The 12,602-nt window shown below is 40.0% G+C and overlaps 1 protein-coding gene across 1 annotated transcript in view; it reads right to left on the minus strand.

The window, feature by feature from the left end:
- Positions 1-9,493, minus strand: part of frmd4a (FERM domain containing 4A) — an 84,145-nt gene extending 74,652 nt beyond the window's left edge. Inside the window, exon 1 of the mRNA XM_078789594.1 lies at positions 9,159-9,493. Coding sequence (XP_078645720.1) covers positions 9,159-9,203 — 45 coding nt within the window. The 5' untranslated portion in view covers positions 9,204-9,493. The remainder of the gene's footprint in view (positions 1-9,158) is intronic.
- Between the last annotated feature and the right edge of the window lie 3,109 nt (positions 9,494-12,602).

Below are 12,602 nucleotides of genomic sequence, written 5' to 3' on the forward strand. Positions count from 1 at the left end.
TAAAAGTTGTACATTGTGGAAACCAAACATATTTATTTCATGATGTTTCTAGGTACACGTCCCGCGTCCTTGATGCAATTAACTTATTATCCCTGCGTCCCGAGGACGCACCTCATTTTCCTCAAGTGAAACAATACATATAAATTTTAAACAACCGCCCGTGTTTAAACTCAAACTATCTTGCAAAAGAATCCTGGAAAGAACCCAAACTTGAACTTGAAAATTGCAAAAATAAGAATTCCATAGTAAATAAACCAATTTTTCCCGCAGCGTGATGCTGTTGTTATCGGTGATGAGGTTTTAACAAACAAAAAATGATCAAAATAATAGTCAATACTGGATCTCTACCACCCTTGTTTCTTTACTTTCTCTAAAGGTACATTTGTATGAACAAATATAATAATGTCCACAAAAGTAGCTCATAAGACTTTCACTTTTTTTGCTGTCGTTGATTGATGTAACTTAGGTGATTTTGGTGATTAACAAGAAACGTGAAAATGTGTATTTAGTTGTACCAGGCATTAAAATGAACAAGAAACTGAAGGAAGGTGGTTGTTTTCAATGAATGTAAATACAGATACAATAAAGACATACAAAACAAACACGATGTGATATTTGAATGCAAACGACTGCAAGATTAATTATGCAGCAGATATATTATACACCAATGACGGTTAAGATTTGCAAAGTTTTACTGAAAACAATATCCGCACAGTCCAAAAAATGTTTTCCGATGCCACATATTCTACTTAGATTATTTCCAACTCCATTGTTTGTTGTACAAAAAACTGTTCTGAAATACAAACTAATCAAGGTTGTTTCAATCTGAGAGGTTCCACTGTATATTGAAACTACATTAGCCCATTCCTGCAGCCAGAGGGATCGTGTTTGAGGTAGCTGGAGACGACTGTTGCCAGGGGGGACGACTGCATGTGTGACATGCAATCTAAAGTTCATTAAACAGCAGTTCAAAGAATCATGCTGTACATGCATATTGATGCACACACACAGACACAAAATATATGAAGACCATATTTGCTATGTGTGGGTGCACTCACTAGCCTGGAGGTAGTTTAAAAAAAAGAGAGGGAAAGCCCCTCTCCTCCTCCCTCACACCTCACCGCCACCGCCGTCGCTGCTCAGAGGGAGGAACATCTTATCTCACGAGTGCAGAGACACAGAGAATTAGAGGGAGAGAGACAGATGGACGAGCGAAATGTGAGCTAGAGGATGGGCTGAGCAAGAGTGGGCGAGAGAGTGGCAATGACAGAGATGGAAAGAGAAAGAATATTTAATCACACTCATTTCCATAACTTTCATCATCTAAGGAAACATCCTTTGTCTCTTTAGGTCTTTAGCTGGAAAAAAAAACAGCATTAAAAAACTCATTTGAGCAGCATTCACCCTTCTTTGATGAAAGTGCATCTGCATAATAGACTCATCTTCTTCATTTAATACGTTAGTAGAATTAAAAGGGGCTTCTACCCACCACACCACTGCACGGTAGAGATGTACAAATGCTACAAAATACATTTCCCGCTATCTAAATGCACAATTCAGAGGCAAAGGAAGAGGCACACACACAAACGCACGTCCGATGCTATGAAGTCACTCCAGAGTGGTATCCCGGCAACCGTTGCCACGGGCAACCAGCATTCACAGCACACTGAGCCATGCACAATGCACATGCCTATGAGTTACATTTGCACAATCTATTAAAGTGGCAAATTGGTCATGTATATTAATACACTGTTCCTTACTACTGAACTACAGCAAAAACATCTGAGCTTTACGTCTTTGAAATTCAAATAAAACATTAAATAACACTATGACAATATGGTGTAACTAAGGCCAATACACTACAGCCAATCTTTGTCTAATGTGTGTAAAGCAAATGTATTAATGTGCAAGGTAATGTAAACATATTTCATCACGTATCTTTATAAATTCAATTTAAAAAACATATAAATCATCACATCATGCAAACACATGCAAAAATGTGACCCTTAATAGAAATGCACTTACTGCCTGTGGGTGTTCTATTGCACTGATGAATAACAGAATTAATGAAAAAGTGACATGAAAAGTCAAAAGTCTGCATGTGAACAGATCTGACTGACAATAATCTAAAAAAACAGAAGCAAAAGCTTACATTGCCAGAAGAATTTGACCTACTGTATAATTAACCCTCATCTACATTAACAGAGACACCAAAAAGACACCATTAGCCTCTGTATGTCTATGTGTATGTGAATATGACCTACTTCCTGTGGAGCTGCCATTTATAACATGCTGGGAAGATGCAGCCACGGTGCAGGCCGTCCTGCTCCCTCACCCGCTTCTAACAGCAGGTATTTCCCTGAGAACAAGTGGCTCAGACCATGTGAGTAAAATGCCAGGCACACTTTACTGCCTGTAAATAAATAGGGTGTTAAAACCCAACATCCAATAGCCATTGTACTGTGTCCATATGAAGACAAAATATGGAGAACTGCTTCAAAGGTCTTCATCTCCATCAAGTGGCAAATGAGAGAAACTACAAGAAACACTTTCCTTTCCACCCTGTCACCAGTCCTCTTCTTCCTGCTGTGCGTCATTAATAATTGTGCACTACTAGAAGGATCATTTGTAAAAATACATGTCAGTAATGTAACAGCCATGTGTCTAGCCACAAATCCAGATCAAGGCCAAACAATCAACGGCCGTTCAGTTTTCGTTGTTTCTTGCCGAATCCTTTTCTCTTATAATTAATTTCACCTTTCAGTCAAATTCTTGATTAAACTGGACCACCACTATTTCGACTATATGCAAGATGAAATTATTTTACTTATGTACCTTATTCTTGCATGCAAATACAATAAACTTCTTTCACTTATAAAATAAATGCATGGAAAAATATCAAGCATCAAAATAGTATTTTTGTTCTCAAATTTGTATTGCAGCTGTTGCTGTGACAACCAAGGTCACACTGGTGAGAGATTCTCTTCAGTCTGTACCAACACACATATTTCTTTGGCTGGTACGTTATTCAAATGTCAATAACACAACACAGCTTTTGTTTTGTTGTGGAACTACCCTGCTTATGTGCAATCGGGCCAACATCCCCATTTATGACTTTGTAAATATGAGTTTTAACATTATTAGAGCCATGTAGACATGGAATTACACCCCCAAAAGTCACTTTTAGACTCCTATTATTCTTCATTTGTTTTTTCTTTTTTACATTGCGCCGCTGACAAGAGCACTGCATGGACATATACCAGACGGCTGCCTCTAGCATAGAAAGCTATACAAATTAACTAGCTTCTCAAATGTACTTATTCTAAACTTCCAAAATTCCGCAGTGGGGAAGAAGGAAGAAGCCAAAATCAGCCATAGGTTGCCTCAGCACCTAGTCTGCATGCACAGTGAAAGGTAATGTAATTTAACAACATAACAACATTGATGCCTCGTGAGCAGAATACTACATACATACAGTATAACTTGTCTTGCAATATTTTTTTAATCTAATAATAGGCTATATACATTTCGTTGGCAATTTCACTACTGTGTTTTTGTGCAATGACAATAAAGGGAGTCTATCTATCTATCTATCTAGTTAACCACAAAAGAGCAATCCTTTATTATGTTCTGAAAAAACGCAATATTATGAGGGAGCATATGTTGATGACACAGCAAGCTACATAAGTGCAATATACAGTAGTCCTGGCAGAAAATGTAGCTTAAAAAATAAGATGTTTAATGATAAAAAAAAACAATGTATGAAATATATTCAAAGACAGTGGTCATGCAAAGTGGTAGACAGATGTCTTGTTTTCACCCCTAACAAGACACCTCTTCATTATGACAAGAACCTGTTCACTCAATATGGCAGACAATCAGCCCCGATGGGACCTGCATCAATCGGAGTGTGAAATGTCAAAAGAGCACACACGCAATAGACACACAACCATACGTATATGTACCGTGTACACAACAACAGGCGCGTGCACACCAGGAAGGCACTGACAGTAAAGATGGAAGGAAGCAGAGATTTGTCTTTCGACATAGACATCTGCTCGCTCCCAGAGACAGATGGCAAGCCAATCAGGCCGCCTGGTGCCTCTGCCACTCCCCACCTCCCGTGCTGCCCTGCTGCCCCTCCTCAAAATGTGCACTCTGGCACAAATGACAGGTGGCACCTTGTGAGTGTGACACAGCCACTGATTGGACAAAAAAAAATTAAACATGCATTAATTACACCGAAACGACACGATGAGCCATGCTCATTGCTATGCTCCCTGAAAGCTTTATTTCCATGGCAGCTTGCAGGCGATCGGGCCATCAGATAAATGTTATACATGGGCTTTGCTGTGGCCAATATCTAACTTAACAAGGATCTTTAAAAGTTACTGCATACAATGTACTTGTTAACCAGAGTACCTGATAATGACGTGACATAACGTAGTTAGTCCGGCAAGAAGTTGCTTCTTCTAAGCACAAAGTAGCGTCCCTCAATACTTTGTGCTTAGAATTTTCGCCGTGTTTTTCATTGTTTGTCAGAAAAGTAACAGCACAGGCCACACAGTAGGGGTGCATGTTTTGCCCACATTTCACCCTTTGGTGTTCAGCAGTTCAGGAGTGTTAGCTGACACAAACATCTAACATCCGAAAACTCTGTTGAATTGAATTTCTGTTGGTATGTGAAAGTACAGACAGATTTAAGCTCTACATAATTAAATTGCCCTTTTTGAACATTTTTGGTTCATTGCAATGTGCCTGCAGGGGAAGCCAGAAGTAAGACGGGGAGCCCTAAATATAAACAACAGGATGCAAGCAGAGCGCAAGAGCTCTGGGAAATACTGACAGACTTTAGAGAGCATCTGCCCAGATACACACATCCCTCTCATTGACTGTGGCCTAACTAACTCATTCAAAGGCAAACTTCTTGACCTGCTTGACCTGGATCACAGTCGACTGGCCTTTCGATGCAGTCTCACACCGCGGGGAGCCTACTGCATGCATCGATATGAGGGCTGGGGGCACTTCTGCAAGCACAAGCTCGTAACACAAACAATTCACAATATTCACTCTTCAGTGGTTCCTGCGGCTGCAAGAACAAATGACCAAAAATACTCAGTCTCAGTAAATTATAGCTGGGGAACGTGCAGCTCATCAGTAGTTTTTAAAAAGGTTGCAGTGTCAAGAGTGCGAGCAATTTAATGATATACTCCAGCCTCACTGCAATCTAATGCAGACCATACTTTATGCATTTATGCATGTGTTGATGCTCTGCGGTTTGCAGCTAATATGGCGTGTCGCAGAGAAACACTACACTTGATTACCATCTAGTGGCTCAAATCTGACATGACACAATGATTACGTGACACAAGTACAAATTATTGGATATCGGTCGGTAATTAATAGCACAATTATCAACCAGCAAATTTTGTTATCGTGACAGGCCTACTAATATGTTTCCTGTACATTTAATACAGGTTTTAATTACAGTTTGACCCAGGACGGTTTCATTGTATTTCCAATATTTCCTGTGAGGGAAAAATTGCTTTGCTTTGTTTGACCTTTCAGGTTCCATTGTACCCATATTGTACAGTTCAATGAGCAAGTGGATTATTCTACGGTTTCTTGCATTGTGTGTTTTTTTTTATTTTTATTTTAAAGACACAAGGCAATATGAACACAGAGTTGACAGAGAAATTAAGAAAAAAGTGTTGGTCCCCCCTGCAGCAACTTTACAGCTTTAGTTAGCTGATATCAGCAATACCAGCTACCAGCATCACTCAAGCATGACCGTTCCACTTTCACACATCAGCTTTGAGCAAATGATGAACTGTGAAATGACCATATTTCATTACTATAATGGAAAAGCTGGAGCAGGGACAAGAGGGAAAGATGAAGAGGCTGGACAAAACACAAATAGCTTTGATGGGCACACTTTTCATCTACAACAAACAGAAGAGATATAAATATGTGAAGTACATCGTGTAAACACACACATTGCAATCTGCCATACCACCCTTCTGCTATTGTTGTAGGACAGTAATCAATTATCTCAGCATGATGTCATGGTGCCTACCCTCCCCCAAACAAGCGCAGTCCACTTCTATCTGTATACATCAAGAAGCATAACAATAGTCGTACAAGCAGAGCCAACAAAATAGGATGCATGGGTGTTAAGATTTGAACATGATATATTATCATAGGCGTTGTCACAATGCAATTAGGCGTTTGTACACATACACACACACAATGCATTATGTCATACAGCAGTGATTTGATTAGTGCTAAATGAATCCCAAGGCTTGATAATATGGAGTCATCTGGTCTGCGTCCTCAATGGTGGGATAATTAAATGAGGGACAGTAATGATGAGCTATGGATGGGAACATCAAGGGTAACGTGAGGCCTGTATTTCAGGCTCTCTTCTCAGGTACTATTACCGGTCCACAGGTCCTCAGCTGCTAGATGGCCATGATTAATGCCTCTGTTATGAGGTCATTGTTGTGACACTGGCCATCTTTTATGGGGTGCAATGATGTCACACAGGAAACAAATAAAAACAAAGTGCCCAGCTTCGTCCAGTTGTTTACATGGTTCAGTATAACAAATAGCACCATTTTTGACCCCACCCTTCTCTTAATTACAGTTCCAGGAAGTGCCTTATGGCCATGTATTCAGATGAAAAACCTTGGAATAGCTTTATCAAAACCTAAATTTACAGACGAGATCCTGTGCTTATTTACACCAACATTCACAACGAAGCAGAGGTTTTAATTGACCTCTTCATGAAATTCAATTACTTTCATCTTGACTTGGTCCACATTTCATTTTGTATTTCATGGTATCCCCAGTGTATAGCTTGCCTTTGAGCCATCTTAAACATGCTCCTTGTGCAGCCCTCAAAGCAGAGCTAATCCAAAATCAGAACGCATTCTGGGTTTGCCTGACTCCAGTTTGAAGTAATGAGCTCATAAATATGCATACAATTATGTACAACATCGATGCTGTCAAATATCGGAGAAAATGCCAAGCCACTCACATTTTCCAATTTTGGAACCAGATAAGGCCGGGACACATGTCCAATTTCATCTTGATAGCAGGCAAAAAATGATACGAACTCCATTATCTTCTAATCCTCTCCTATATCTGATAAACATATAGCTGGAGACATGTTATTGATTTCTCCAACTTAATACTTTGCAGACAGAGACACTGTATTTGCTGTGTATAATTACAGCACAGACAGAGGGAAACCACAGAATAAAAAGAGAAATACTACACTCAACACACAAATTTTGAGTTGTTAATATGGGCCACATGGTAAATTTATCTTCAATTCTAATTAAGTTTGAGCTTATTATTGGAACCTTTTTGTTATACACCTTTTATGATTGATATATTCTAAAATTAACATCGGTAAATAATATTATGATGTAAATAATATACATACAATTTTATATAATTACATATATGAGTTTATATTAATAATATCAAATGAACAGCACTCACAATTTATATTATTTTTGTTGATTTTGTAGAATGTTACAGATTAAGCTTGTTCCCCGGACCCTTTAGGATTCCGTTTCTTCTTGTGTTACAGATCAACTTTATGAATAAACAGCTGTTTACTGTTTAGCTGTTTGTGTCAGAATAAATTATTTGCAGCAGCTCCCAGGTGTTGTCACAGGAGATGCTCACTTTTTCACCTGAAATATTAATACGCACAGACGCAGGAAGCATAATCAATATTAGCCTGGGCTCACACATGTACCCACAGACACAGACTGACTGAATAAACCCTCATTAATAATTCAGGTGGGTTCAAGCTCCGAATGCGTCAGCCTGAATGCAAATGCTTTTGGGTTTTGTGAACGATGACCTTGCTTCTAAATGAGTTATGCGTCGTTAAAGCTCATTAGTGTGTGCTGTTTACTTCACTCATGTTCTGTGCCAAGTGCTCAAGGCAGCGTTCTAAATATGTGTTTGTGTGTGGAAATGGTGCAGTGACAGTGAAAAGTTGCACCACTGAGCTAACCAAAAAACGAATAAAATTCAGAGACAGCAAGGCAGTTTAACAGCCTTTAAAAGAATTCATTTTGCACTATGCCGCCAATTTGCTGATGCCAACGTGCATCAGCAGCATAGAATAGAATCAAAAAACTGTCTTTTCTGTTGATGGCATCTAACCACCTACACCGTGAAGTACAGGTCTGAAGCAACAAGCATAGGGCTTAGTGTGTCAATAAATGCCCTAATAGGACTTGCTTTGCAGAAATGTGTCCACTTCCAACCAATTTTTTCCTCTCTCTTTCCACCTTCTATCCTTGCCCTCATCACTCACATTTGCCCTTTCACCTTCCTCCCTCTCCTCTCCATCATTCTTTTCCTGCATCTCCCCTGAGCAGGGCGCATGGCTCATTGCCATAGAAACAGACAGCCATCACAGGTGGAGATAACAGGTAGTGCAGTGATGCATGACTCCCCCCTTGGACGTGCTGAATGCCAACCTTATAGAATGAGAACGAGTATAGCGTGTTCTCTGTACAAATTGGACCAGCGCAGAGCAATTACTCTGAATGGGCTTCTCACAATAGCGTGACAGCGTACTTAACATGCAGCAAGGCAACACTGAGTTATTGTTTGACTGTCTTCCCTGAATGCGGTCACCTTATACACGTTATACATTTTGATGTAATTACACACAATGGTCAGCTCTGAAGCAGGTCAGGCTAGTTCCTTTTCAATGAGGTGCTGGATTCTAAGCGACCTCTGCAATACGCTGCACAAAACATTCTAAGACTGCATGGGCCATATATCACTGCACTTTACTCACACACATATAATAAGAAGCAAATATGACCGCATAGCTCAAACACAATGTTTAACGCCAGTCTCTGAGGGATTCCACCTTACTACACTGCATGAACACGTGGCGTGCTGAGACAAAAGCTTTACTTTTTACGAGTCAGATGGCACATTTATTTAAGTAAGAGGGATTCTCAGCAAAAAGTTATTCCCTTAACCCTTCCTGATGGATGATAGTAAAGGGGAGGAGCACACGGGTACCCGCTTTAACCCGTGTTTCAGAGAGACTGGTGAGATGGGGGGAAAAAAGCACAGTACAAAGGCAGCAATAATACTGTACACTGGAGACTCACCATGAGTAAACACACAGCAGATTCAGGGATGAGCTGGACAGCCATGACCCTATTCTTCTGGTTAATTTCCTTCAGGAGAACCTTCTTGCGTTCTTCCTCCTGTTCTAAATCTCCTCTCTCAGTCCAGATGAAAGCACTGGTCTTTACACTCAGCTCTCACCTCCTCCTCCTCTTCTACCTCCTTCTGTCAGTCACTGGATGCTGCAGACAACCTCTGGTCTCCGATTGCAACACCAGTCTCGGGAGAGTCTGTGTCTCTCCAGTCTCACTGCGACTCTTTCGACTGAATGGGAAGCGATTCCTCCTCCTTTCAGTGCTTTGATGTAAGATGTGGGCTAGATCCCCCCACCCCACCACGTCACAACTCCTCCTTTTCACTTTTTAAAAATGCTCCCTATAGACCCCCACCTCCATCAACTGACTGGATCCTCAAAACTCTCCCCTCCCTTTTCACGCTGCCTTCTCTCTGCTGTATTTCCTCCTCACAACACAAAGCACACCAGGTCACACATGGGCTTGTGGTTTCCTTTCTGATATGAGGATGTGATATTCATCTGGCTAAAGCGCTCCTTCCTCCTCCTCTTCTGGTGGTGTGATTATGTCTCCACTCATAGATCTACAAGAAGAAATCTTGTGACTGAAGTCAATGATCCACTGAGGATAAATGCCGGTGAACGAACAGAAACAGAGAGAGAGACAGAGAGAGCAGACCGCGCCTATCAAGCCAGCTGCATGGAAAGAAGATACAGACGCCAGCTTGTTTGACGACAGTGCAGCAACATGTGGCGAATCCTTAGTTGGTGTCACATCCGCTAGCACCTGTGCGTGATCATTATTCTTCAGACAAGTGCTGGATGTGAATAATTTAGACGACTGTGTCAGCATGGCTTTTGTGTCGCATGAGCGCCACACCGCATAATAGGCAAAAGACAGATGAAGGGAGTGGTGACAAAGTGATGAACGAGTGTAATCATTCCACTGATGACGGCTGTCGGTACAATGTTTGCATGTCTGTGTAAATACACTACAGCAATATAAATCTTAAAATAACTTAAATTAAACATTAGTGAGGTTCCGTGGGCATTACTAACCAAAGAAGACTGAAGAATGACAAATTAATTGTTTATACATAAATGATAAATAACATAACAGATCATTAACTCGTCACATGTAGCATATTTATGAATTGTTCTAAATTAAAAGTTTTTGTGTTAACCTTTTTGGTTGTCGGCAATGGATTCACATCGTTTTCCTGTGGGATAAGGCTGACTTTTTCCTATCATTTGGTTTCAGACAGACCCTTTGAAACGGATTAATAAAGAAAGGCTATCGGTAAGGCGGTTTAGTGTTTGTAGTGCCGAGCAAATACTCCTCACGACAACAGCATTTCATTCATCTTATTTATCAAAGTTGGCTTGTTACGTTTATCATTTGTTCCGATATAAGTCATTTTCTTATCATTGCAAGGCTCTATAACATGGTATGGTAGATTAAAATGTTCATGTTGTGTAAGTTGCACCTCTGTGAGATAAAGAAAGATAAAGACCCACTTCGTTTCATCCTTCCATGCAGGATTTACATTTACAAATCAATATGTGTGTGGCGACTCCGTAATCAGGAAAAAGCCAAAAGAAACAAACAAAAATATGTTCATGTGCAGTAAATATTCCGTATATATCTTATTTCACTTGGCGATATATCAGTTACCGACTAATATGTCAATATCATAGGGATGGCCAAATTGTGTCTTAATTCTGCCCACCGTGTGATTACAAATTCCTTTAAACCTTTAACATAAGAAACTGTAACCGGCAATATGGCTTGCAGTGCTATTGTGGCATGCTTGAGTCACCAGAAGGGTCAGATGCAACCTGTACCTTGTACAAAAAAAGAAATCCCCAGATGCAAAAATTGTTGAGGAGGTCATCAGAGAAGTAAACAAGGGGGAGTTAACATACTTTTCATATCCATGTTTCAGAGTTGATACTGTAGCCATGGAATTTGCACACATCAAACTATGCAATGAATGACATCACATTCATCATGATTGTTTTTCCACCTATTAAAGTTTAGTTGAAAATGTCTTGAGTGAAAATACTTTGACATAGCCTATGTATTTTCCCTTACATTCTTTCATGAGTTGCTAATTCTTGTATATTCATACTCACGTTCCATAAATAGCATCCAAATGGAAAAATATGCTTGCAGTTAATTTGATTAAAAAGAATTGGTCACACTTTGTTTGTATGTGATGAGCTTTCCCAAGGCAAATCCTCTTTATGCTAAACTGTGGACTAACTTTACTTTTTGAGGCCAAGCTCTTTTCTGAATAAATTCCTTATATGCCTGTAGGAGGCACTTGTTTATTTTTCACTTACTGTAACTGCCGAACCAAAGGTGATATTCGATTTGAAGTTCAGGTATGGTGTGTCGTGAAGGATATATCTGAAGTCAGGATGCCTTCTCAAAGCTTAAAGAGATGTGAACACCATAAATACAGAGTTGGCCTGAAACTGAAAGAAACCATTGTGTAGCAGTGTATGGAAATATTGGAAATGACCCACATCATTGGACAGACTTAAACCATTTTCCTCCTATCCAACCTTTGAGTCTTGAGGTCTGCTTTAGTCTTTTGGGTCTTTTTTTTTTACTTTTTGGTCGCTTGATGTTTGTTGTGTTCATTATATGCAGTATGTGAAGACTTAGGCAGTACCGTAAATTACAGTGCATCCGGAAAGTATTCACAGCGCTTCACTTTTTCCACATTTTGTCATGTTACAGCCTCATTCCAAATTGTATAAATTTAATCTCTTACCTCAAAATTCTACACAAAATACTCCATTATGACAATGTGAAAAAGTTTTTTTTTTTACTTTTTTTGAATTTATTAAAAATAGAAAACTAAGAAATCACATTTACATAAGTATTCCCAGCCTTTGCCATGAAGCTCAAAATTGAGCTCAGGTGCATCTTTTTTCCACTGATCATCCTTGAGATCTTTCTACAGCTTAATTGGAGTCCACCTGCAGTAAATTCAGTTGATTGGACATGATTTGGAAATATAATAACTGTCTATATAAGGTCCCACAGTTAACTGTGCATGTCAGAGCACAAACACCAAGCATGAAGTCAAAAGAACTGTCTGTAGACCTGCGAGACAGGATTGTCTTGAGGCACAAATCTGGGGAAGGATACAGAAAAATTTCTGCTGCTTTGAAGGTCCCAATGAGCACAGTGGCCTCCATTATTCGTAAATGGAAGACGTTTGGAACCACCAGGACTCTTCCTAGAGCTGGCCGGCCTTCTAAACTGAGCGATCGGGGAAGAAGGACCTTAGTCAGGGAGGTGACCAAGGCCCCGATGGTCACACTGTCAGAGCTCCAGCGTTCCTCTGTGGAGAGAGGAGAGCCTTCCAGAAGAACAACCATCTCTGCAGCAATCCAC

The sequence above is a fragment of the Doryrhamphus excisus genome, linkage group LG1 (genome assembly GCF_037039965.1).
Source record: "Doryrhamphus excisus strain RoL-2023G ecotype Guam linkage group LG1, RoL_Dexc_Guam_v1.1, whole genome shotgun sequence".
Taxonomy (NCBI): Eukaryota; Metazoa; Chordata; class Actinopteri; order Syngnathiformes; family Syngnathidae; genus Doryrhamphus; species Doryrhamphus excisus.